General features: G+C 43.7%; 5 protein-coding genes across 5 annotated transcripts; all 5 read right to left on the bottom strand.

Moving 5' to 3' along the window:
- Positions 1 to 387: 387 nt before the first annotated feature.
- Positions 388 to 807, bottom strand: LOC140546976 (histone H3). Its single transcript, XM_072670459.1, has one exon. It carries the CDS (start codon positions 796 to 798, stop codon positions 388 to 390), a length of 411 nt encoding a protein of 136 aa, XP_072526560.1. The 5' UTR covers positions 799 to 807.
- Positions 808 to 853: 46 nt separating this feature from the next.
- LOC140546620 (histone H2A-like) lies at positions 854 to 1,784 on the bottom strand. Its single transcript, XM_072670003.1, has 2 exons — positions 1,402 to 1,784; positions 854 to 974 (listed from the first exon to the last, which is right to left on the bottom strand). Exons 1-2 carry the CDS (start codon positions 1,782 to 1,784, stop codon positions 854 to 856), a joined length of 504 nt encoding a protein of 167 aa, XP_072526104.1.
- A 6,119-nt stretch (positions 1,785 to 7,903) lies between these two features.
- On the bottom strand, positions 7,904 to 8,278 carry LOC140547161 (histone H2B). The gene has a single exon (XM_072670749.1). It carries the CDS (start codon positions 8,276 to 8,278, stop codon positions 7,904 to 7,906), a length of 375 nt encoding a protein of 124 aa, XP_072526850.1.
- An 814-nt stretch (positions 8,279 to 9,092) lies between these two features.
- LOC140546619 (uncharacterized) lies at positions 9,093 to 25,542 on the bottom strand. Its single transcript, XM_072670002.1, has 6 exons — positions 25,261 to 25,542; positions 24,667 to 24,734; positions 19,361 to 19,705; positions 17,540 to 17,953; positions 16,595 to 16,943; positions 9,093 to 9,449 (listed from the first exon to the last, which is right to left on the bottom strand). Exons 1-6 carry the CDS (start codon positions 25,540 to 25,542, stop codon positions 9,093 to 9,095), a joined length of 1,815 nt encoding a protein of 604 aa, XP_072526103.1.
- LOC140546911 (histone H2B) lies at positions 24,042 to 24,416 on the bottom strand. Its single transcript, XM_072670369.1, has one exon. The coding sequence runs from the start codon at positions 24,414 to 24,416 to the stop codon at positions 24,042 to 24,044; it is 375 nt and encodes a 124-aa protein (XP_072526470.1).
- Positions 25,543 to 26,005: the final 463 nt, after the last annotated feature.

The following is a 26,005-nucleotide window of genomic DNA, read 5'->3' as shown; positions in this document are numbered from 1 at the left end:
TACTTTCTGCTGGGGTGAATGAACTGTTTCCAAACTATTAAATATGTATAAACATATTGATAGGTATTAAAAGAAAAGTATTCATATGTATTAAAACACGTTAAATATGGCGATTTTGATGTGAAATGTAGTACAAAACGTTATATATATATATATAGACACACATATAGAAGTTGTTTTTTTTCCCTAATCTTCACAACCACTGTCTCACGGCTGGTTTCGCTCGCTCAGTCCTATGGAATTTAGAAGCGCACGCGTCATAATAGCCTTACATTATATAAACGCAACACCGAGGTGAGGCGGACATTTGCTGTTTCGGCGCGGACACGGGTAGGTGGCTCTTAAAAGAGCCGTTGGGTATTTCAGGTAAACGTCGAAGCGCTCTGTTTAAGCGCGCTCTCCGCGAATACGGCGGGCCAGCTGGATGTCTTTAGGCATGATGGTGACTCTCTTGGCGTGGATAGCGCACAGGTTAGTATCTTCAAACAGACCCACCAAGTACGCCTCGCTGGCCTCCTGCAGGGCCATGACGGCGGAGCTCTGGAAGCGGAGATCAGTCTTGAAGTCCTGAGCGATTTCACGCACTAGGCGCTGGAAGGGCAGCTTACGGATCAGCAGCTCAGTAGATTTCTGGTAGCGGCGGATCTCCCTCAGAGCCACGGTGCCGGGCCTGTAACGGTGAGGCTTTTTCACGCCGCCGGTGGCTGGGGCGCTCTTGCGAGCAGCCTTGGTGGCGAGCTGCTTCCTCGGGGCCTTGCCACCGGTGGACTTACGGGCGGTCTGCTTGGTTCTTGCCATCGCGTTGAACTCTGCTCCTCTCGGGGAAAAGAAAGAAAATGAGCTCTCGCTCGCTTCACATGGCTTTTAAGCTTTCAAGCCGCTTGCCGCTCATTGGGCGTCTTGAAGTTGTCCGTTTCCCATTGGGCGGCCGGCAATGCGTCGGTGACACACTATTGGGCGTCTTCTTTTCAAACCTAAAAGCAAAACGGCGGGCTCCTGTAATACAAAACAACAAAGAAAAAAAAGCATTAAAAGAATATATAATAATAAGAACAATAATATGATCAAACTAATCAATGTACTGTACATTACAGCGAACATTAAACACACTGTGTGTGTGTGTGTGTGAGAGAGAGCGAGAGAATGTGTGTATACATGCACATATGCATAGGGTGTTGATCTCAGTACGTGAAATATATGAAAAAGGGCAATTGTGTATTGCATGGCAGTGTGTTTATATAATAACTCGGTTCATAAAGCTATTATTTTTTTATGCAGTTGGAAATCACGTGAAGAATATGTAGTGTTGTTTGTAAAGGAGCAGCACTTTTCTTAGAAAAAATGGGTGGCTCTTAAAAGAGCCTTTGTGTATAGATAAATCAACGGAGAGCGCCAATTTACTTTGTCTTCACAGTCTTCTCGGTCTTCTTAGGCAGCAGTACAGCCTGAATGTTGGGCAGCACACCACCTTGGGCGATAGTGACTCCTCCGAGCAGTTTGTTCAGCTCCTCGTCGTTACGAACAGCCAGCTGCAGGTGACGGGGGATGATACGGGTCTTCTTGTTGTCGCGGGCGGCGTTGCCAGCCAACTCGAGAATCTCAGCGGTGAGATACTCCAGGACGGCGGCCAAGTAGACGGGAGCGCCGGCGCCGACCCGCTCAGCGTAGTTGCCTTTACGCAGGAGCCTGTGCACACGGCCAACTGGGAACTGCAGTCCGGCGCGGGACGAACGAGTCTTAGCCTTGGCCCTAGCTTTACCACCGGTTTTGCCTCTTCCACTCATGATTCGCGTCAGTCGTGTTCGTCGAACAAAGCTGAAATAATGCACGCCGGCCAACGAGCGCCGTTGATATAGCAAAATCGCCTACGGTCCTATTGGCTAAAAGCTACGCGCACCAACAGCCAATCGCATTTCCGCCGTCAGACTCTAGCGTCCTCCCACCTCTGCTCGCTTTCCTACCCGACCCCCTCCTCCTCTCGTGCTGTGTGTCTGTGTGAGCGAGAGAGAGAAAGGAAGAAAGAAAGAAAACGGGTTAAAGAAAGAAACATTTACCCCCACTCGTGCCCCGCGTTTCCTTTCCCTTTCCCGCTCAAATGTAACACGTATGACCAAACCAAAAAAATATATATATTGATCATATATAATTATTGTGTGGGGAAACTAATGAGAGCTATTTTTGTGTTGTTGAGTGTTTTTTTTTTTTTAACAATCAATTCATTGTGCAGTAACAAGGGGGGAAAAAAGCTGTTTTTTTATGAAACTGTGGGTGGCTCTTAAAAGAGCCGTTGAATAGAGAAACAAGACATGAAGGTAAACGGCGTTACTGTTTACTTCTTCTTAGGGGCAGCCTTTTTCGCCTTCGCCGCCTTGGGCTTAGCTGCTTTAGGCTTGACCGTTTTGGCTTTCTTTGGGCTCTTGGTCGCCTTTTTGGGAGCCGCCGGCTTCTTGGCCTTCTTGGGGCTCTTCGCTGCCTTCTTAGCGGCCGCGACGGGCTTCTTGGCCTTCTTGGGGGATTTCTTAGCCGCAGTGGGTTTCTTGGCTGCTACCTTCTTGGGCTTCTTGGCCGCGACTGGTTTCTTGGCGGCCGGCTTCTTAGCTTTAGGTGCCGGTTTCTTGGCGGCCGGCTTCTTCTTTGCCTCGGCCTGCTTCTTGTTAAGCTTGAAAGAGCCCGACGCGCCGGTGCCTTTGGTCTGCACCAGAGTGCCCTTGGTGACGAGGCTCTTGACGGCGAGCTTAACGCGTGAGTTGTTCTTCTCGACGTCGTAGCCGCCGGCAGCCAGGGCTTTCTTCAGGGCGGCGAGAGACACGCCGCTCCTCTCCTTGGAAGCCGAGACGGCCTTGACGATGAGCTCGCCCACGCTGGGGCCGGCTTTCTTGGGGCGGGCGGCGGCCTTCTTCTTGGGGGCCTTGGCGGGCGCCGAGGCGGCTGGGGCTGGAGCGACTTCTGCCATTGTTCTGCTTTGCTGTGAGCGCGAGTGAGCACAAACTGCTGCAGCGTTCTGTAGAACCTCCCGCTGCAGCGAGGGGGCCGGCCCTTAAAAGCCACATGAGAACGTTGTAGACTCAACTCGCTCGATGCCGCACAGCCGTGTGGCAGCGACGGTCTCGCACTTGTGTTTTCTCTCGGCGTTTGTCGAGCGAAATATGGGCGAAAGCTCAACTTGGCGAGCGTAGAAATGCTCTTTCGTCTCCGAGAGGCTCCACCGTGTGTTGAGAAGACGGGAAGGGCAGCGTAACGACGCCGCGTTTGATACGGCGCTCACCGAAGCGTGCCACGCTACCGGCGTGCCGAACGGGCGGCGGCGCATTTGGCGTGCTAATCGGTGGAAAACGGCGACAAAAGGTGCCACGAACTGGGCGAGTGTTATCCGGTGCGTTGGAGGAGAGCCTCGGCGAGAGCGTGCTGGGCATCCGAGACGTGGGTGCGTTGTTTTGCTCGTCGTGCGAGGCGACCTTGAGGAGTGTGTAAAGCACAGTGTTGCCGTGTGTGCGCAGTATGACTTCCACCGTCGATGCGTCTTTGTCACCGGCGCTTCCACACTCGGAACGGCTCTCCATAGGTCCCCTAATACGCACTCGTAACACACCCAATATACCATAGCCAAAAATCTCATACTAACCCTAACACAAAATAACTGCATACACCCCCCCAACCCTAAAACACAAAAAAACAAAATAACAAAAAAAAAAAAAGACAAAACTTATTCTAAACATAACAAAAAACAATGATGCCCTTTTTCAAGCCTAATACAAAATAACTGCACCTTCACTCTAACCCCAATACAAAATAAACCCAAGCTCATTTAAACCCTAAAACCCCATTTTTCATTTTAACCCTAATAGAAAATAACCATTTTCTCTCTCCAACCCTAAATAAAATTACCCCATCCTTTATACAAAATCACTCCATCCTCATTCGAACCCCTCACATGAAACAACTCAAATCTCATTCTTGTCCTAAAACAAATTAACCCCATCCCTCCCTCTATCTCAATAAGCAACACACCAAATTATTATTTTTAAACTTTTACTTTCATTTAACCCATTCCATGCAGTCATGACCATTCTACTTAGATGTGCATTCCTCAGTAGGCCGAGGCCATGTGTATCCAAATCATCAGGCTGATGGCTAATGTTGAAACTCACTTTTACTGAACCTTCCTTTGTATCCTAAGGCAAAGGCTTAAGCTCACCGTCACTTTAACTCAATCCACCTTCATCATAAAACTGAGACCTTTGACCGCCATACTATTTTACTTACTCTACCCTCGTCCTTTTGCATTGCTCCGACCCTCTACATCAAAAAAAATCTATGAACATTTTCTTGCTCCCTCGAATCTCACCATTAACCTAAGACTTCAACCAAATTCATCTTTTAGTGAACCAAACCAAATAGTCCTAATACAAAATAACTCTGTCCTCCCTCTTAACCTAATACAACATAACCTTAACATCATTCTAACCATGAAACCAAATAACCCCATCCGCCGTCTAACCCCAAAATAAAATAACCCATTTTCATTCATACTCTAATACAAACCCCACCACCTTCTCTCTCCAACCCTAAAATGAAATAACCCCATCCTTCCTCCAACCATTATACAAAATCACTCCATCCTCATTCGAACCCCTCACATGAAACAACTCCAATCTCATTCTTGTACTAAAACAAATTAACCCCATCCCTCCCTCTATCCCAATAAGCAACACACCAAATTATTATTTTTAAACTTTTACTTTCATTTAACCCATTCCATGCAGACATGACCATTCTACTTAGATGTGCATTCCTCAGTAGGCCGAGGCCATGTGTATCCAAATCATCAGGCTGATGGCCAATGTTGAAATTCACTTTTTCTGAACCTTCCAAAGGCAAAGGCCTAAGCTCACAGTCACTTTAACACAATCCACCTCCATCATAAACCTGAGGCCTCGTTTACAAAGCTACTGTTACTCACTCTTCCTAGATCACATCTGCACTGAACACACTTTCACCGCCATACTTTTTTTTACTTACGCTACCTAAATTTACTTACTCTACCCTCGTCTTTTTGCCTTGCTCCGACCCTCTACATCAAAAGTCTAGCTCTGAACCTATTCTTGCTCTCTCGAATCTCACCATTAACCTAAGGCTTCAACCAAATTCATCTTTTTGTGACCAAACCAAGTAGTCCTAATACAAAATAACTCTGTCCTCCCTCTTAACCTAGTACAACATAACCTTAACATCATTCTAACCATGAAACCAAATAACCCCATCCGCCGTCTAACCCCAAAATAAAATAACCCATTTTCATTCATACTCTAATACAAACCCCACCACCTTCTCTCACAAACCCTAAAATGAAATAACCCCATCCTTCCTCCAACCATTATACAAAATCACTCCATCCTCATTCGAACCCCTCACATGAAACAACTCAAATCTCATTCTTGTACTAAAACAAATTAACCCCATCCCTCCCTCTATCTCAATAAGCAACACACCAAATTATTATTTTTAAACTTTTACTTTCATTTAACCCATTCCATGCAGTCATGACCATTCTACTTAGATGTGCATTCCTCAGTAGGCCGAGGCCATGTGTATGGGGAAGGATGGGGTTAATCAGTATGCCGAGGCCATGTGTATCCATGTGTATCCAAAACATCAGGCTGATGGCTTATGTTGAAACTCTTTTACTTTTACTGAACCTTCCTTTGTATCCTAAGGCAAAGGCCTAACCTCATGGTCACTTTAACTCAATCCACCTTCATCATAAACCTGAGGCCTTTGACCGCCATACTATTTTATTTACTCTACCCTCGTCCTTTTGCCTTGCTTCAACCCTCTACATCAAAAGTCTAGCTCTGAACCTATTCTTGCTCGCTCGAATCTCACCATTAACCTAAGGCTTCAACCAAATTCATCTTTTTGTGACCCAACCAAATAGTCCTAATACAAAATATCTCTGTCCTCCCTCTTTACCTAGTACAACATAACCTTAACATCATTCTAACAATGAAACAAAATAACCCCAACCGCCGTCTAACCCCAAAATAAAATAACCCATTTTCATTCATACTCTAATACAAACCCCACCACCTTCTCTCTCCAACCCTAAAATGAAATAACCCCATCCTTCCTCCAACCATTATACAAAATCACTCCATCCTCATTCGAACCCCTCACATGAAACAACTCCAATCTCATTCTTGTCCTAAAACAAATTAACCCCATCCCTCCCTCTATCTCATTAAGCAACACACCAAATTATTATTTTTAAACTTTTACTTTCATTTAACCCATTCTAAACAGTCATGACCATTCTACTTAGATGTGCATTCCTCAGTAGGCCTAGGCCATGTGCATCCAAATCATCAGGCTGATAGCCAATGTTGAAATTCACTTTTACTGAGCCTTCCTAAGGCAAAGGCCTAAGCTCACGGTCACTTTAACTCAATCCACCTTCATCATAAACCTGAGGCCTTTGACCGCCATACTATTTTATTTACTCTAACCTCGTCCTTTTGCCTTGCTTCAACCCTCTACATCAAAAGTCTAGCTCTGAACCTATTCTTGCTCGCTCGAATCTCACCATTAACCTAAGGCTTCAACCAAATTCATCTTTTTGTGACCCAACCAAATAGTCCTAATACAAAATAACTCTGTCCTCCCTCTTAACCTAGTACAACATAACCTTAACATCATTCTAACAATGAAACAAAATAACCCCATCCGCCGTCTAACCCCAAAATAAAATAACCCATTTTCATTCATACTCTAATACAAACCCCACGACCTTCTCTCTCCAGCCCTAAAATGAAATAACCCCATCCTTCCTCCAACCATTATACAAAATCACTCCATCCTCATTCGAACCCCTCACATAAAACAACTCCAATCTCATTCTTGTCCTAAAACAAATTAACCCCAATCCCTCCCTCTATCTCAATAAGCAACACACCAAACTTTTGCTTTCATTTAACCCATTCCATGCAGTCATGACCATTCTACTTAGATGTGCATTCCTCAGTAGGCCGAGGCCATGTGTATCCATGTGTATCCGAATCATCAGGCTGATGGCTTATGTTGAAACTCACTTTTACTGAACCTTCCTTTGTATCCTAAGGCAAAGGCCTAAGCTCACGGTCACTTTAACTCAATCCACCTTCATCATAAACCTGAGGCCTCCTTACAAAGCCACTGTTACTCACTCTTCCTAGATCACATCTGCACTAAACACACTTTCACCGCCATACTTTTTAACCTACGCTACCTCAATTTAATTATTCTACTCTCGTCCTTTTGCCTTGCTTCAACCCTCTATATCAAAAGCCTTGCTCTGAACCTACTTTTGCTCACTCAAATCCCACCATAAACCTAAGGCTTTAACTAACTTCACCCTTCTGTGACCCAACAAAAAAGGCTTGTGGGAGAGCCTAACCGTATGCCTGGTTATATATACTAGACAGCTTTCATTACAAAGATCAGGTGTGTAATTCTAGGGTTTAAGTCAACCCTAGTATGGTTTCCTGCCTCACTCTTCCCCACCTGTAAGGCTGATCTCCTCTGGACTGGTCTTTCACAGGTGATGTGCAGCTTCATTTATCCCACTTAGCACTACAAGCCCACTCCATACAGTTAGTATGGCACAGTATTTTAGTTTGCTGCTCTGTCCCTGAATCCTAGTACACTATACCAATTAAATGCAAACAAACAATTAAGTAAGTTGATTTACATACATACATACATCAATAAGTATGTAACAATAAAGGCACTCTCTAATAAATAATAATAATAATAATAATAATAATTAGTATTATAACTTACTTGGTTCTTGAATAAAACTGCTCTTTGGAAGAAACCGTGGGTGGCTCTTAAAAGAGCCGTTGGGTTTGGATTATGCCGCTATCACTATTTACTTGGAGCTCGTGTACTTGGTGACGGCCTTTGTGCCCTCGGACACGGCGTGCTTGGCCAACTCACCGGGAAGGAGCAGACGCACAGCAGTCTGGATCTCCCTAGAGGTGATAGTAGAACGTTTGTTGTAGTGAGCCAAACGAGAAGACTCACCGGCGATGCGCTCAAAGATGTCGTTCACGAACGAGTTCATGATGCCCATCGCTTTAGAGGAGATTCCAGTGTCAGGGTGGACCTGCTTCAGCACCTTGTACACGTAGATGGCATAGCTCTCCTTCCTGGACTTTCTGCGCTTCTTGCCGCCTTTCCCGGCCGTCTTGGTCACGGCTTTCTTGGATCCCTTCTTGGGCGCTGACTTAGCTGGCTCAGGCATACTGCTCCTCGTCGAATAAGACTGAAGAATGAGGGGGAGGCGATAAGCTCCCACATTATTTAGACTCTAGCATTTTAATTAGACGAGGTACCGCCTCCAGAATGCCGTCAAACGACCATTGGACAACAAATTGTCCGCTCTCTTCTTGCCAACCCCCCACCCTTCATTCCCCTCCCCTCCCCTCCCCTCCCCTCCCTATTCTCCTCCTCCCTTCCCCCTCCCCAGAGCAGCATTCTCTTTGTTCGCCTACCCGCGCATTTTTACCCACCGTGCAGACGGCACATTATTTTTCGCCACAGCGGCGTTGACGGCGATATTCTGAATTTATTCAAACGTTTAATCAACGCATACGGGGGAAATTGAAAACTATATGTATTCTTCATATATATAAAATTAGCTTCTTAACCGGGAGATTCATAACCACCATCATTGACTATATTGAAACAAACAAACAAATATGATTCTTGCAACATTCTATCCCGCGCATTCTTAATCTACAGGGCTGTTTTTCTGTTTTTCGGCACAGCGGCTTTGACGGCGATTTTTTTTCTATCAGGATTTATTAAGACATATAGTTCGGATTTAACCAACGCACACGGGGGGCAAAATGGAAAACAATACATATATACAGACATATCTATTATATGTATATATACACATGTATTCTTCCAGTATATTACATTTTAATACAGAGTATGCGGGAGATCGACTGCCTTATTTGATAACAAACTAAGAATAGAAACAGGCTCTTTTGCTGGATTTGTGGGTGGCTCTTAAAAGAGCCGTTGTGTTTAGAGCTGTTCAGGCCGAGCGTTTAACCTCCGAATCCATACAGAGTGCGTCCCTGGCGCTTCAGGGCGTACACCACATCCATAGCGGTGACGGTCTTTCTTTTGGCATGCTCAGTGTACGTGACTGCGTCTCTGATCACGTTTTCCAAGAACACTTTGAGCACACCGCGGGTCTCTTCGTAGATCAGACCGGAGATACGCTTGACGCCACCACGACGAGCCAGACGGCGAATAGCCGGCTTTGTGATACCCTGGATGTTATCGCGAAGCACTTTACGATGACGCTTGGCGCCTCCTTTCCCAAGGCCTTTGCCGCCCTTTCCTCTACCTGACATCCTCGCTGCTTCTTTTCCCAGTCGACGAGAAGAGAATCTATGAAGCTGGGGAGCCAGAGACACGCCTGTTATACTCCTCTATAGGACCTAAATGAAAGCAAGGGAACCGAGCGACGTCACAGTACATTAGCTCCGCCTCATACTCTGTACGTGTGCAGAACGCTTGTTTTGCTGTACAGCGACTCAAACATGCCTAGACCACTCAAAGATTGCACATAAAGCCACTGAGTGGGTAGCCATACAAAATACAGTATATTAATATTAATTCGGAATTAAATATTAATTCCGTACCCTCTGGATGTACTCATGTTCAAAATTCAAAAAAGTGCTCTTTTTGGATTTCATGTGGATTTCATTAACATGTGGTGTACATGGGGGGGGGAAATCAATAGTCAAAGTCAAGCAATAATAGCATCACTTCTCAATGCATTTGCAGCATGTCTTCCTTCTACTGCTTGTAGTTTCACAGTCTGGCCACACAATGGCATCCAGACTCCAAGTGTTCTAAAAAGGAATAAACTAATAATAGTAATAATAATAACGCAGCATACTTTGGATCATGCATAACCTTCACTCTGAATACTTTAACTCATCATGATTTAGCTTCGAAACCTACAGCCTAGCTCCAGACCTGCTTGACCTTATAATTAAAAAGTAAGCTAAACTATAATTAGGAGCTAAAATCACTTCTGAAATAGCTTGGTCTTATGGCGAAATCTTAAAATAAATAAATAAATAGCTGAATGAATTAATAAAATTCAGTGACCTAGGCTTAAGATGAACTTACAGTGACTCAAAGTAGGCTCATACACAGCCTCTGACTCCTTTTCACGAAATTTGAAGTGCATAGGGGCCATGTGACCTTTGTAAATAAACATTTATGCACCGTTTTCTTAGAAAGATTACACACTTGACATTATTATTGTTATTATTGTAGTAATTGATTGTGTGTTTTACCATCCTAAACCGCACTCCAGTACTCTCTAGTGCACTAGGTGAGTATAGAAGCCGTTTTTTCGTGACATCGTGCACTCCACGTGGAGTCGTTTCGGCAACTAGCTAACGAAAATAATATTTTGTAAACAAAACACTAGCTAGCAAGCTACACAGGCTGCCCAGCTCTGAAAACCAGAAGATAGGCTGCTGGTAGCCGGGTTTAAGCACGACTGTTTCTCCCTCACTTGCTCCAAATAACAATATAGAGAACTACGCACGTGTCCGTAATATCGTTATTTCTGTGATTAATTTTAAGACACCTAGCCATCATGCTACTCTCCAAGGTGGCTTCTCGGTTTCAACCACGACAGTAAACGTATAAATGTTGCTGTATACACCGTTTCATAATAAAACTTGACTGACTCGAGCGAGTGTGTATTTATCTGACAGGTATTTACACTCGCTGGCGTATGTTATTGTTTGTACCATCCGAGTTAGCTAGCATGCTAATCGCTTTGTTAGCTCATGTGTGGACCTGAAAAAGCAAGTTAACTCAAATCACTCAACAGCCACAAATCACGGCTGTATTGCGTACTTTTATGCTACAACCCCGCATGTGGTACTGCACTGTGGTCAACAAATAATGACCCCTCATAATTAGGCTCATATTTGCGCTTTACTGTTTATGCTAGCCGCGTTAGCCACGCTGCTAATCGCTAAGCTGGCTCCAAGCTATGTACAACTCCACACATAGATCCAGCAACGGCAGTTCTACATCAATTTGCTGTGACTGGGTGTACAACTTTAGGCTCTCGGCAAAATCGAGTTATCGGATATCATTATCTACTTCATTTTTGGCAAGTTAGCAAACGTTATCGTGCTAACAACGACACACCGGAGCTAACCAGGGTCCAGTAGTGTAAGGACTAAAAAAAAACGATGTTTCACATGTATGAACATTAAAAGTAGCTAACATATGTCTTAACACGACAAATACCTTGGTCAGCCCTCTGATGGCTGTCGCCATGTGCGCCTCGGTCTCGTATACAACAAAGTCACACTACATCACGCCATTCTAACGTGCGCAGCGTTTATTACACACACACACACATGACAAAATTAGTCCTTCCTCAATGCACCTGAATATAAATGACATAAATGGCTATTTAGTACTAGGGTTACGACCTTGCAAGCATAAAACAAGCACCCACGAAGATCACCCCACTACTGTACACCATGGCACACGGTTTACTTTTTACTGTGACTGGACGTGCAGTTATCGGATTTCATCATTAGATGAAGATAGATAGATAGATAGATAGATAGATAGATAGATAGATAGATAGATAGATAGATAGATAGATAGATAGATAGATAATCAATAAAACGTCATCTATCGAACTTGTAGTTAGGCATCATGGGAATTGTAGTCCTTGATCTTGACACTACAGGATAAAGACAAATCGTGTCATTGACACATTGACATAAAGACGTTTAAAGAAACACACAAACCAGTACAGGGTTTGTATTTTCTGTCAGAATGAATGAGTATGCATAAAGCAAGCCATATGTCTACAAATGCATGTCTCTCTCTCTCTCTCTCTCTCTCTCTCTCTCTCTCTCTCACAAACCACCACTGAAATATTTTTGCACATAAAGTAAATTGAGGCCAACTTAAACTAAACCCACACCATTTGGATTCCTCAGGTTTCCACTATACATCTTCTAATAACAGCCATATTGGTTAGCAGTTAGTGGAGGAGAAAGGAAGGAAAGAAATTGTGGAAAGCAAAGTATGTTGCAGTTAGTGGATGATAAAGCCTTAGACATATGTTGCAGTTAGTGGATGATAAAGAAATTGTGGTGATATAAAGTAAGTGTAAAGCTCATGATGAAGTCAGGGTGAGTGGAAGCAGTTTGGCTTGACCTACCCTTTAGGATTCTGATGGAGTTTCAGGGCTAAGCTTTAAGACTGTGGTCGTAGTACGTGAATGGAGCGTGGATGCCATCTGGTGGTCAAAATGTAAATCTGCAAAATATAAAAAATACATATTTTTTTTTTGGTCCACAGAGACATTTAAAGAAGCAAAATCAGAAAGAGGAGAAAGAGTTAAATTTGAGAAGCACAAAAAAGCTAATTCACAAGTGAGTACGGCTGACTTTTGATACACCTTTGTTAGCACTTTTGTGTTAATTTGTTACTTACCTATGCCTTGAAGAAAGTCTCTGACCTTGCAGGTTAAAATGATTTTTTGCGCTGATGGTGCATCCGCTTTCCAATTTTTAGCTTTGCCCCACTTGCCTCCAGCTCTTCAGCCAGGTCTTGATAGCAGAGCGGTGTTCTTTATTGATTTATGATTATTATGTTGACCTCAATATAACCTGATGCATACATACATACACATAACCATACAACATAGAATTTAAGGGCTCTAAGGGGAGGAGAACAAAGGTCCTACATAGAACTGCACTACTCTACAGTTTGACTCTTAATGAGAGAATTGTTGGCTTTTTACCTAACTGATAATAAAGTGCCTTAAATAAAGAGTGCTTCTATCAAGCATTCTTTAACTAAAGACATTTTATCAAGATCTGTAAGGAGATAATACAGTATTGAGTATTTTGTTTTCTTCTGCCCTACTTTATCATTAGCATATTGTTAAAACCCAAACAAAATTACGGTGCCCTAAAATAAGTTTTCATTTCATTGCCTGGTAGCATGACAACTGGTTATCCTGCTGGCTACTAAAATGCCCAAAAGATCCTTGGTAGAACTTAGTAGACTTACTGGAGTTCACAACCATCTGTCATATGTAACAGCTGTAACATTCACACACACACACACGTATACATCTATGTTGTTAGCGTTTGCATTTGCGAGTTTGACCACACGATGGCATCCACGCTCCATCCATGACATATATCCACGATCCCAAAACAACGGTGACGTTTGCAATAGGGCACTTCCTAAATCCCTTACACTGTATACACTACACAGAAGTGCACTTCTCTAGTCAAGTCTTTTAGGCTTCTGATGGAGTTTCAGGGCTAGGCCTCAAGACTGTGGTCATAGTACGTAAATGGAGCGTGGATGCCATCGTGTGGTCAAAATGTAAAACAATTAATCTTGCAATTTTTTATTTATTTATTGATTTATTTATTGATTTATTTATTTATTTCTTGTCCACGGAGACAATTAAAGAAGCAACATCAGAAAGAGGAGAAAGAGTTACATTTAAATAGCAGAGAAGCTAACTTACAAGGGAGGAGGCAGTACGGTCGGCTGTTGATAAACTTTTGTTAGCACTTTTGTATTCATTTGTTACTTACCTATGCCTTGAAGAAAGTCTCTGACCTAAACCATGCAGGTTAATTTTTTTTTGAGGGTGCGTATGTTTTTCCATATTTTAGCTTTGCTCCACTGGCCTCCAGCTCCTCAGTCAGGTCTTGATAGCAGATGAGTCAATTTTAATTGGCAAGGTTTTGGTCAGAGACCATCTTTAGTTAGGCATCATGGGAATTGTAGTCGTTGATCTAATACACTACAACTTAAAGATATAGTGTCCACAGAGACATTTAAAGAAAGAAAGATCAAACACAAATCGAATAAATGGTATATTATTGCATACAAGGGAAAAGCTCCTAATGAGGCCAACTAAAACTACATGTTTACCCCTTGGATTTCTCAGGCTCGTTTTACATCTTCTAATAAAAGTCATGTTAGATTAGATAAACACAGAGGGAGTTAATGTTGCTTTAAGTAATGTTGCTTTTACCATATGTTGCAGTTAGTGGATGATAAAGAAATATGGAAAGACATTGTGGTAAGCAAAGTAAGTGTAGAGCTCATGATGAAGTCTGGGTGAGTGGAAGCAGTTTGGCTAGACCTACCCCTTAGGCTTCTGATGGAGTTTCAGGGCTAAGCTTTAAGTCTGTGGTCGTAGTACGTGAATGGAGCGTGGATGCCATCTGGTGGTCAAAATGTAAATCTGCAAAATATAAAACAATTCATCTTTTTGATTTTTTGGTCCATGCAGACATTTAAAGAAGCAAAATCAGAAAGAGGAGAAAGAGTTTTTTGTATTCATTTGTTACTTACCTATGCCTTGAAGAAAGTCTCTGACCGAAACCTTGCAGGGTGCGTATGCTTTTCCATATTTTAGCTTTGCTTCACTGGCCTCCAGCTCCTCAGTCAGGTCTTGATAGCAGATGAGCGGTTTTCTTTATTGATTTATGATTATTATGGGAACCTCAATATAAACTGATACACAGAGTTTAAGGGCTCTAAAGAGAAGGAAAGAAAGGTCCTACATAGAAGTGCACTACTCTACAATTTGTCTCAAAGGCTTCTAGCAGTGAGTGAATTGGAGGCATTTTACCTAACTGCATGCTGTTTGGTTGTCATGATGGCTAATACCGTGCCTTCATTAAAGACAGCTTCTATCAAGCATTCTTCAAAACAAGACATTTTATCTAGTTGTGGAAGGAGGTTATACTGTCTGGAGGTTTTTTTTTTTGTTTTGTTTTGTTTTTTTTTTCCTTCTGTCCGACTTTATCGTTAGCATATTGTTAAAATGAAACCCAAGCCCAAACGACAATCATCCCACAAGACATGTAATTACTTTTTAGATTTATTGGTGCAGTTAACAATCATATTTAATGTGTATAAAATTGCCCTAAATTAAGTTTCCATTTCATTGCCTGGCAGCATGAGAACTGGTAACCATGCTGGCTTCTAAAATGCCCTGAACTGAAGTATGCTTCAATAGAAACATTTTTAAAAATGTACTTTAAAAAACACTAACCAAAATAACACCGCAATACAAATGACTTAGTAGACGTACTGGAGTTCACAACCATCTATCAAATGAAAAAGCTGTAACATTCACACGAATAAATCTAGTTAGTTAACGTTTGCATTTGCCTAGTTTGACCACACGATGGCATCCACGCTCCATCCATGACATATATGCCCATGATCCCAAAACAACGGTGGTCCTTTGCAATGAGCACTTCCAAAAGTCCTTCTATTCACCACACAGAAGAGCACTACTGTACTCAAGGCTCAAAGGCTTCTACTCTCTATTACATAACCGGGTGCATCCTAGGCAGGACAAACACTTTACCCCTGCCAGTATTTATTCACTATTTCTTTTCCCTAGGCTTCTCTAATGATCATTTTACATGTGCTGGGAAGGTTCATTTAATTTGCTCCATACTTCAAGGGTTATACTTCCAGACAAGCTAGACTGTACTAAATAAGGTAATTTTTGAAGTATAGCACAAAACAGTACTGACTCAACATTCATTTAATTTTGGCGTTTTTCCCGCTGATCTGGGTTAATTTTACAAACAATGTGACGGGAAACATGAATTTTATAGAGTTAACATATAGAGTAAACATATAATTTTTTAGAGTTAGACATGCCTTGTTCTGGTAGAGGTATTGAAAGAGATTAAAAACAAACAAACAAACAAACATTCCTCTCCGGACTATACACTTACCTCCTTTACTGCTGCCCTAAAAGCAAGCACAAACAACACAGCTGGTCTCGCTTACTCTCTATGCAATCAAACTCATGTTGCATATGTATGAAACGTAAGTACCCCAAATCAAGCTCTCATTATATGAATATACACATACATTGCTCTCTGAAACTGATCTTGCAGTTGTATAGTTTCACCACGCGGTGGGATCTACGCTCCATCCATGACTAATGCCGTTTGTAATAGGCCAAAACCGGCCTAAACACTACATAGTGTAAAGTGTAGTGTTCTACTGAAAGGGCAGTGGCTTCTACTTTCTGCTGGGGTGAATGAACTGTTTCCAAACTATTAAATATGTATAAACATATTGATAGGTATTAAAAGAAAAGTATTCATATGTATTAAAACACGTTAAATATGGCGATTTTGATGTGAAATGTAGTACAAAACGTTATATATATATATATAGACACACATATAGAAGTTGTTTTTTTTCCCTAATCTTCACAACCACTGTCTCACGGCTGGTTTCGCTCGCTCAGTCCTATGGAATTTAGAAGCGCACGCGTCATAATAGCCTTACATTATATAAACGCAACACCGAGGTGAGGCGGACATTTGCTGTTTCGGCGCGGACACGGGTAGGTGGCTCTTAAAAGAGCCGTTGGGTATTTCAGGTAAACGTCGAAGCGCTCTGTTTAAGCGCGCTCTCCGCGAATACGGCGGGCCAGCTGGATGTCTTTAGGCATGATGGTGACTCTCTTGGCGTGGATAGCGCACAGGTTAGTATCTTCAAACAGACCCACCAAGTACGCCTCGCTGGCCTCCTGCAGGGCCATGACGGCGGAGCTCTGGAAGCGGAGATCAGTCTTGAAGTCCTGAGCGATTTCACGCACTAGGCGCTGGAAGGGCAGCTTACGGATCAGCAGCTCAGTAGATTTCTGGTAGCGGCGGATCTCCCTCAGAGCCACGGTGCCGGGCCTGTAACGGTGAGGCTTTTTCACGCCGCCGGTGGCTGGGGCGCTCTTGCGAGCAGCCTTGGTGGCGAGCTGCTTCCTCGGGGCCTTGCCACCGGTGGACTTACGGGCGGTCTGCTTGGTTCTTGCCATCGCGTTGAACTCTGCTCCTCTCGGGGAAAAGAAAGAAAATGAGCTCTCGCTCGCTTCACATGGCTTTTAAGCTTTCAAGCCGCTTGCCGCTCATTGGGCGTCTTGAAGTTGTCCGTTTCCCATTGGGCGGCCGGCAATGCGTCGGTGACACACTATTGGGCGTCTTCTTTTCAAACCTAAAAGCAAAACGGCGGGCTCCTGTAATACAAAACAACAAAGAAAAAAAAGCATTAAAAGAATATATAATAATAAGAACAATAATATGATCAAACTAATCAATGTACTGTACATTACAGCGAACATTAAACACACTGTGTGTGTGTGTGTGTGAGAGAGAGCGAGAGAATGTGTGTATACATGCACATATGCATAGGGTGTTGATCTCAGTACGTGAAATATATGAAAAAGGGCAATTGTGTATTGCATGGCAGTGTGTTTATATAATAACTCGGTTCATAAAGCTATTATTTTTTTATGCAGTTGGAAATCACGTGAAGAATATGTAGTGTTGTTTGTAAAGGAGCAGCACTTTTCTTAGAAAAAATGGGTGGCTCTTAAAAGAGCCTTTGTGTATAGATAAATCAACGGAGAGCGCCAATTTACTTTGTCTTCACAGTCTTCTCGGTCTTCTTAGGCAGCAGTACAGCCTGAATGTTGGGCAGCACACCACCTTGGGCGATAGTGACTCCTCCGAGCAGTTTGTTCAGCTCCTCGTCGTTACGAACAGCCAGCTGCAGGTGACGGGGGATGATACGGGTCTTCTTGTTGTCGCGGGCGGCGTTGCCAGCCAACTCGAGAATCTCAGCGGTGAGATACTCCAGGACGGCGGCCAAGTAGACGGGAGCGCCGGCGCCGACCCGCTCAGCGTAGTTGCCTTTACGCAGGAGCCTGTGCACACGGCCAACTGGGAACTGCAGTCCGGCGCGGGACGAACGAGTCTTAGCCTTGGCCCTAGCTTTACCACCGGTTTTGCCTCTTCCACTCATGATTCGCGTCAGTCGTGTTCGTCGAACAAAGCTGAAATAATGCACGCCGGCCAACGAGCGCCGTTGATATAGCAAAATCGCCTACGGTCCTATTGGCTAAAAGCTACGCGCACCAACAGCCAATCGCATTTCCGCCGTCAGACTCTAGCGTCCTCCCACCTCTGCTCGCTTTCCTACCCGACCCCCTCCTCCTCTCGTGCTGTGTGTCTGTGTGAGCGAGAGAGAGAAAGGAAGAAAGAAAGAAAACGGGTTAAAGAAAGAAACATTTACCCCCACTCGTGCCCCGCGTTTCCTTTCCCTTTCCCGCTCAAATGTAACACGTATGACCAAACCAAAAAAATATATATATTGATCATATATAATTATTGTGTGGGGAAACTAATGAGAGCTATTTTTGTGTTGTTGAGTGTTTTTTTTTTTTTAACAATCAATTCATTGTGCAGTAACAAGGGGGGAAAAAAGCTGTTTTTTTATGAAACTGTGGGTGGCTCTTAAAAGAGCCGTTGAATAGAGAAACAAGACATGAAGGTAAACGGCGTTACTGTTTACTTCTTCTTAGGGGCAGCCTTTTTCGCCTTCGCCGCCTTGGGCTTAGCTGCTTTAGGCTTGACCGTTTTGGCTTTCTTTGGGCTCTTGGTCGCCTTTTTGGGAGCCGCCGGCTTCTTGGCCTTCTTGGGGCTCTTCGCTGCCTTCTTAGCGGCCGCGACGGGCTTCTTGGCCTTCTTGGGGGATTTCTTAGCCGCAGTGGGTTTCTTGGCTGCTACCTTCTTGGGCTTCTTGGCCGCGACTGGTTTCTTGGCGGCCGGCTTCTTAGCTTTAGGTGCCGGTTTCTTGGCGGCCGGCTTCTTCTTTGCCTCGGCCTGCTTCTTGTTAAGCTTGAAAGAGCCCGACGCGCCGGTGCCTTTGGTCTGCACCAGAGTGCCCTTGGTGACGAGGCTCTTGACGGCGAGCTTAACGCGTGAGTTGTTCTTCTCGACGTCGTAGCCGCCGGCAGCCAGGGCTTTCTTCAGGGCGGCGAGAGACACGCCGCTCCTCTCCTTGGAAGCCGAGACGGCCTTGACGATGAGCTCGCCCACGCTGGGGCCGGCTTTCTTGGGGCGGGCGGCGGCCTTCTTCTTGGGGGCCTTGGCGGGCGCCGAGGCGGCTGGGGCTGGAGCGACTTCTGCCATTGTTCTGCTTTGCTGTGAGCGCGAGTGAGCACAAACTGCTGCAGCGTTCTGTAGAACCTCCCGCTGCAGCGAGGGGGCCGGCCCTTAAAAGCCACATGAGAACGTTGTAGACTCAACTCGCTCGATGCCGCACAGCCGTGTGGCAGCGACGGTCTCGCACTTGTGTTTTCTCTCGGCGTTTGTCGAGCGAAATATGGGCGAAAGCTCAACTTGGCGAGCGTAGAAATGCTCTTTCGTCTCCGAGAGGCTCCACCGTGTGTTGAGAAGACGGGAAGGGCAGCGTAACGACGCCGCGTTTGATACGGCGCTCACCGAAGCGTGCCACGCTACCGGCGTGCCGAACGGGCGGCGGCGCATTTGGCGTGCTAATCGGTGGAAAACGGCGACAAAAGGTGCCACGAACTGGGCGAGTGTTATCCGGTGCGTTGGAGGAGAGCCTCGGCGAGAGCGTGCTGGGCATCCGAGACGTGGGTGCGTTGTTTTGCTCGTCGTGCGAGGCGACCTTGAGGAGTGTGTAAAGCACAGTGTTGCCGTGTGTGCGCAGTATGACTTCCACCGTCGATGCGTCTTTGTCACCGGCGCTTCCACACTCGGAACGGCTCTCCATAGGTCCCCTAATACGCACTCGTAACACACCCAATATACCATAGCCAAAAATCTCATACTAACCCTAACACAAAATAACTGCATACACCCCCCCAACCCTAAAACACAAAAAAACAAAATAACAAAAAAAAAAAAAGACAAAACTTATTCTAAACATAACAAAAAACAATGATGCCCTTTTTCAAGCCTAATACAAAATAACTGCACCTTCACTCTAACCCCAATACAAAATAAACCCAAGCTCATTTAAACCCTAAAACCCCATTTTTCATTTTAACCCTAATAGAAAATAACCATTTTCTCTCTCCAACCCTAAATAAAATTACCCCATCCTTTATACAAAATCACTCCATCCTCATTCGAACCCCTCACATGAAACAACTCAAATCTCATTCTTGTCCTAAAACAAATTAACCCCATCCCTCCCTCTATCTCAATAAGCAACACACCAAATTATTATTTTTAAACTTTTACTTTCATTTAACCCATTCCATGCAGTCATGACCATTCTACTTAGATGTGCATTCCTCAGTAGGCCGAGGCCATGTGTATCCAAATCATCAGGCTGATGGCTAATGTTGAAACTCACTTTTACTGAACCTTCCTTTGTATCCTAAGGCAAAGGCTTAAGCTCACCGTCACTTTAACTCAATCCACCTTCATCATAAAACTGAGACCTTTGACCGCCATACTATTTTACTTACTCTACCCTCGTCCTTTTGCATTGCTCCGACCCTCTACATCAAAAAAAATCTATGAACATTTTCTTGCTCCCTCGAATCTCACCATTAACCTAAGACTTCAACCAAATTCATCTTTTAGTGAACCAAACCAAATAGTCCTAATACAAAATAACTCTGTCCTCCCTCTTAACCTAATACAACATAACCTTAACATCATTCTAACCATGAAACCAAATAACCCCATCCGCCGTCTAACCCCAAAATAAAATAACCCATTTTCATTCATACTCTAATACAAACCCCACCACCTTCTCTCTCCAACCCTAAAATGAAATAACCCCATCCTTCCTCCAACCATTATACAAAATCACTCCATCCTCATTCGAACCCCTCACATGAAACAACTCCAATCTCATTCTTGTACTAAAACAAATTAACCCCATCCCTCCCTCTATCCCAATAAGCAACACACCAAATTATTATTTTTAAACTTTTACTTTCATTTAACCCATTCCATGCAGACATGACCATTCTACTTAGATGTGCATTCCTCAGTAGGCCGAGGCCATGTGTATCCAAATCATCAGGCTGATGGCCAATGTTGAAATTCACTTTTTCTGAACCTTCCAAAGGCAAAGGCCTAAGCTCACAGTCACTTTAACACAATCCACCTCCATCATAAACCTGAGGCCTCGTTTACAAAGCTACTGTTACTCACTCTTCCTAGATCACATCTGCACTGAACACACTTTCACCGCCATACTTTTTTTTACTTACGCTACCTAAATTTACTTACTCTACCCTCGTCTTTTTGCCTTGCTCCGACCCTCTACATCAAAAGTCTAGCTCTGAACCTATTCTTGCTCTCTCGAATCTCACCATTAACCTAAGGCTTCAACCAAATTCATCTTTTTGTGACCAAACCAAGTAGTCCTAATACAAAATAACTCTGTCCTCCCTCTTAACCTAGTACAACATAACCTTAACATCATTCTAACCATGAAACCAAATAACCCCATCCGCCGTCTAACCCCAAAATAAAATAACCCATTTTCATTCATACTCTAATACAAACCCCACCACCTTCTCTCACAAACCCTAAAATGAAATAACCCCATCCTTCCTCCAACCATTATACAAAATCACTCCATCCTCATTCGAACCCCTCACATGAAACAACTCAAATCTCATTCTTGTACTAAAACAAATTAACCCCATCCCTCCCTCTATCTCAATAAGCAACACACCAAATTATTATTTTTAAACTTTTACTTTCATTTAACCCATTCCATGCAGTCATGACCATTCTACTTAGATGTGCATTCCTCAGTAGGCCGAGGCCATGTGTATGGGGAAGGATGGGGTTAATCAGTATGCCGAGGCCATGTGTATCCATGTGTATCCAAAACATCAGGCTGATGGCTTATGTTGAAACTCTTTTACTTTTACTGAACCTTCCTTTGTATCCTAAGGCAAAGGCCTAACCTCATGGTCACTTTAACTCAATCCACCTTCATCATAAACCTGAGGCCTTTGACCGCCATACTATTTTATTTACTCTACCCTCGTCCTTTTGCCTTGCTTCAACCCTCTACATCAAAAGTCTAGCTCTGAACCTATTCTTGCTCGCTCGAATCTCACCATTAACCTAAGGCTTCAACCAAATTCATCTTTTTGTGACCCAACCAAATAGTCCTAATACAAAATATCTCTGTCCTCCCTCTTTACCTAGTACAACATAACCTTAACATCATTCTAACAATGAAACAAAATAACCCCAACCGCCGTCTAACCCCAAAATAAAATAACCCATTTTCATTCATACTCTAATACAAACCCCACCACCTTCTCTCTCCAACCCTAAAATGAAATAACCCCATCCTTCCTCCAACCATTATACAAAATCACTCCATCCTCATTCGAACCCCTCACATGAAACAACTCCAATCTCATTCTTGTCCTAAAACAAATTAACCCCATCCCTCCCTCTATCTCATTAAGCAACACACCAAATTATTATTTTTAAACTTTTACTTTCATTTAACCCATTCTAAACAGTCATGACCATTCTACTTAGATGTGCATTCCTCAGTAGGCCTAGGCCATGTGCATCCAAATCATCAGGCTGATAGCCAATGTTGAAATTCACTTTTACTGAGCCTTCCTAAGGCAAAGGCCTAAGCTCACGGTCACTTTAACTCAATCCACCTTCATCATAAACCTGAGGCCTTTGACCGCCATACTATTTTATTTACTCTAACCTCGTCCTTTTGCCTTGCTTCAACCCTCTACATCAAAAGTCTAGCTCTGAACCTATTCTTGCTCGCTCGAATCTCACCATTAACCTAAGGCTTCAACCAAATTCATCTTTTTGTGACCCAACCAAATAGTCCTAATACAAAATAACTCTGTCCTCCCTCTTAACCTAGTACAACATAACCTTAACATCATTCTAACAATGAAACAAAATAACCCCATCCGCCGTCTAACCCCAAAATAAAATAACCCATTTTCATTCATACTCTAATACAAACCCCACGACCTTCTCTCTCCAGCCCTAAAATGAAATAACCCCATCCTTCCTCCAACCATTATACAAAATCACTCCATCCTCATTCGAACCCCTCACATAAAACAACTCCAATCTCATTCTTGTCCTAAAACAAATTAACCCCAATCCCTCCCTCTATCTCAATAAGCAACACACCAAACTTTTGCTTTCATTTAACCCATTCCATGCAGTCATGACCATTCTACTTAGATGTGCATTCCTCAGTAGGCCGAGGCCATGTGTATCCATGTGTATCCGAATCATCAGGCTGATGGCTTATGTTGAAACTCACTTTTACTGAACCTTCCTTTGTATCCTAAGGCAAAGGCCTAAGCTCACGGTCACTTTAACTCAATCCACCTTCATCATAAACCTGAGGCCTCCTTACAAAGCCACTGTTACTCACTCTTCCTAGATCACATCTGCACTAAACACACTTTCACCGCCATACTTTTTAACCTACGCTACCTCAATTTAATTATTCTACTCTCGTCCTTTTGCCTTGCTTCAACCCTCTATATCAAAAGCCTTGCTCTGAACCTACTTTTGCTCACTCAAATCCCACCATAAACCTAAGGCTTTAACTAACTTCACCCTTCTGTGACCCAACAAAAAAGGCGTGTGGGAGAGCCTAACCGTATGCCTGGTTATATATACTAGACAGCTTTCATTACAAAGATCAGGTGTGTAATTCTAGGGTTTAAGTCAACCCTAGTATGGTTTCCTGCCTCACTCTTCCCCACCTGTAAGGCTGATCTCCTCTGGACTGGTCTTTCACAGGTGATGTGCAGCTTCATTTATCCCACTTAGCACTACAAGCCCACTCCATACAGTTAGTATGGCACAGTATTTTAGTTTGCTGCTCTGTCCCTGAATCCTAGTACACTATACCAATTAAATGCAAACAAACAATTAAGTAAGTTGATTTACATACATACATACATCAATAAGTATGTAACAATAAAGGCACTCTCTAATAAATAATAATAATAATAATAATAATAATTAGTATTATAACTTACTTGGTTCTTGAATAAAACTGCTCTTTGGAAGAAACCGTGGGTGGCTCTTAAAAGAGCCGTTGGGTTTGGATTATGCCGCTATCACTATTTACTTGGAGCTCGTGTACTTGGTGACGGCCTTTGTGCCCTCGGACACGGCGTGCTTGGCCAACTCACCGGGAAGGAGCAGACGCACAGCAGTCTGGATCTCCCTAGAGGTGATAGTAGAACGTTTGTTGTAGTGAGCCAAACGAGAAGACTCACCGGCGATGCGCTCAAAGATGTCGTTCACGAACGAGTTCATGATGCCCATCGCTTTAGAGGAGATTCCAGTGTCAGGGTGGACCTGCTTCAGCACCTTGTACACGTAGATGGCATAGCTCTCCTTCCTGGACTTTCTGCGCTTCTTGCCGCCTTTCCCGGCCGTCTTGGTCACGGCTTTCTTGGATCCCTTCTTGGGCGCTGACTTAGCTGGCTCAGGCATACTGCTCCTCGTCGAATAAGACTGAAGAATGAGGGGGAGGCGATAAGCTCCCACATTATTTAGACTCTAGCATTTTAATTAGACGAGGTACCGCCTCCAGAATGCCGTCAAACGACCATTGGACAACAAATTGTCCGCTCTCTTCTTGCCAACCCCCCACCCTTCATTCCCCTCCCCTCCCCTCCCCTCCCCTCCCTATTCTCCTCCTCCCTTCCCCCTCCCCAGAGCAGCATTCTCTTTGTTCGCCTACCCGCGCATTTTTACCCACCGTGCAGACGGCACATTATTTTTCGCCACAGCGGCGTTGACGGCGATATTCTGAATTTATTCAAACGTTTAATCAACGCATACGGGGGAAATTGAAAACTATATGTATTCTTCATATATATAAAATTAGCTTCTTAACCGGGAGATTCATAACCACCATCATTGACTATATTGAAACAAACAAACAAATATGATTCTTGCAACATTCTATCCCGCGCATTCTTAATCTACAGGGCTGTTTTTCTGTTTTTCGGCACAGCGGCTTTGACGGCGATTTTTTTTCTATCAGGATTTATTAAGACATATAGTTCGGATTTAACCAACGCACACGGGGGGCAAAATGGAAAACAATACATATATACAGACATATCTATTATATGTATATATACACATGTATTCTTCCAGTATATTACATTTTAATACAGAGTATGCGGGAGATCGACTGCCTTATTTGATAACAAACTAAGAATAGAAACAGGCTCTTTTGCTGGATTTGTGGGTGGCTCTTAAAAGAGCCGTTGTGTTTAGAGCTGTTCAGGCCGAGCGTTTAACCTCCGAATCCATACAGAGTGCGTCCCTGGCGCTTCAGGGCGTACACCACATCCATAGCGGTGACGGTCTTTCTTTTGGCATGCTCAGTGTACGTGACTGCGTCTCTGATCACGTTTTCCAAGAACACTTTGAGCACACCGCGGGTCTCTTCGTAGATCAGACCGGAGATACGCTTGACGCCACCACGACGAGCCAGACGGCGAATAGCCGGCTTTGTGATACCCTGGATGTTATCGCGAAGCACTTTACGATGACGCTTGGCGCCTCCTTTCCCAAGGCCTTTGCCGCCCTTTCCTCTACCTGACATCCTCGCTGCTTCTTTTCCCAGTCGACGAGAAGAGAATCTATGAAGCTGGGGAGCCAGAGACACGCCTGTTATACTCCTCTATAGGACCTAAATGAAAGCAAGGGAACCGAGCGACGTCACAGTACATTAGCTCCGCCTCATACTCTGTACGTGTGCAGAACGCTTGTTTTGCTGTACAGCGACTCAAACATGCCTAGACCACTCAAAGATTGCACATAAAGCCACTGAGTGGGTAGCCATACAAAATACAGTATATTAATATTAATTCGGAATTAAATATTAATTCCGTACCCTCTGGATGTACTCATGTTCAAAATTCAAAAAAGTGCTCTTTTTGGATTTCATGTGGATTTCATTAACATGTGGTGTACATGGGGGGGGGAAATCAATAGTCAAAGTCAAGCAATAATAGCATCACTTCTCAATGCATTTGCAGCATGTCTTCCTTCTACTGCTTGTAGTT

Source organism: Salminus brasiliensis, chromosome 24 (assembly GCF_030463535.1).
Source record: "Salminus brasiliensis chromosome 24, fSalBra1.hap2, whole genome shotgun sequence".
Classification (NCBI taxonomy): domain Eukaryota; kingdom Metazoa; phylum Chordata; class Actinopteri; order Characiformes; family Bryconidae; genus Salminus; species Salminus brasiliensis.
The sequence above is the reverse complement of the archived record's forward strand: the minus strand, read 5'-3'. Positions and strand labels throughout refer to the sequence as shown.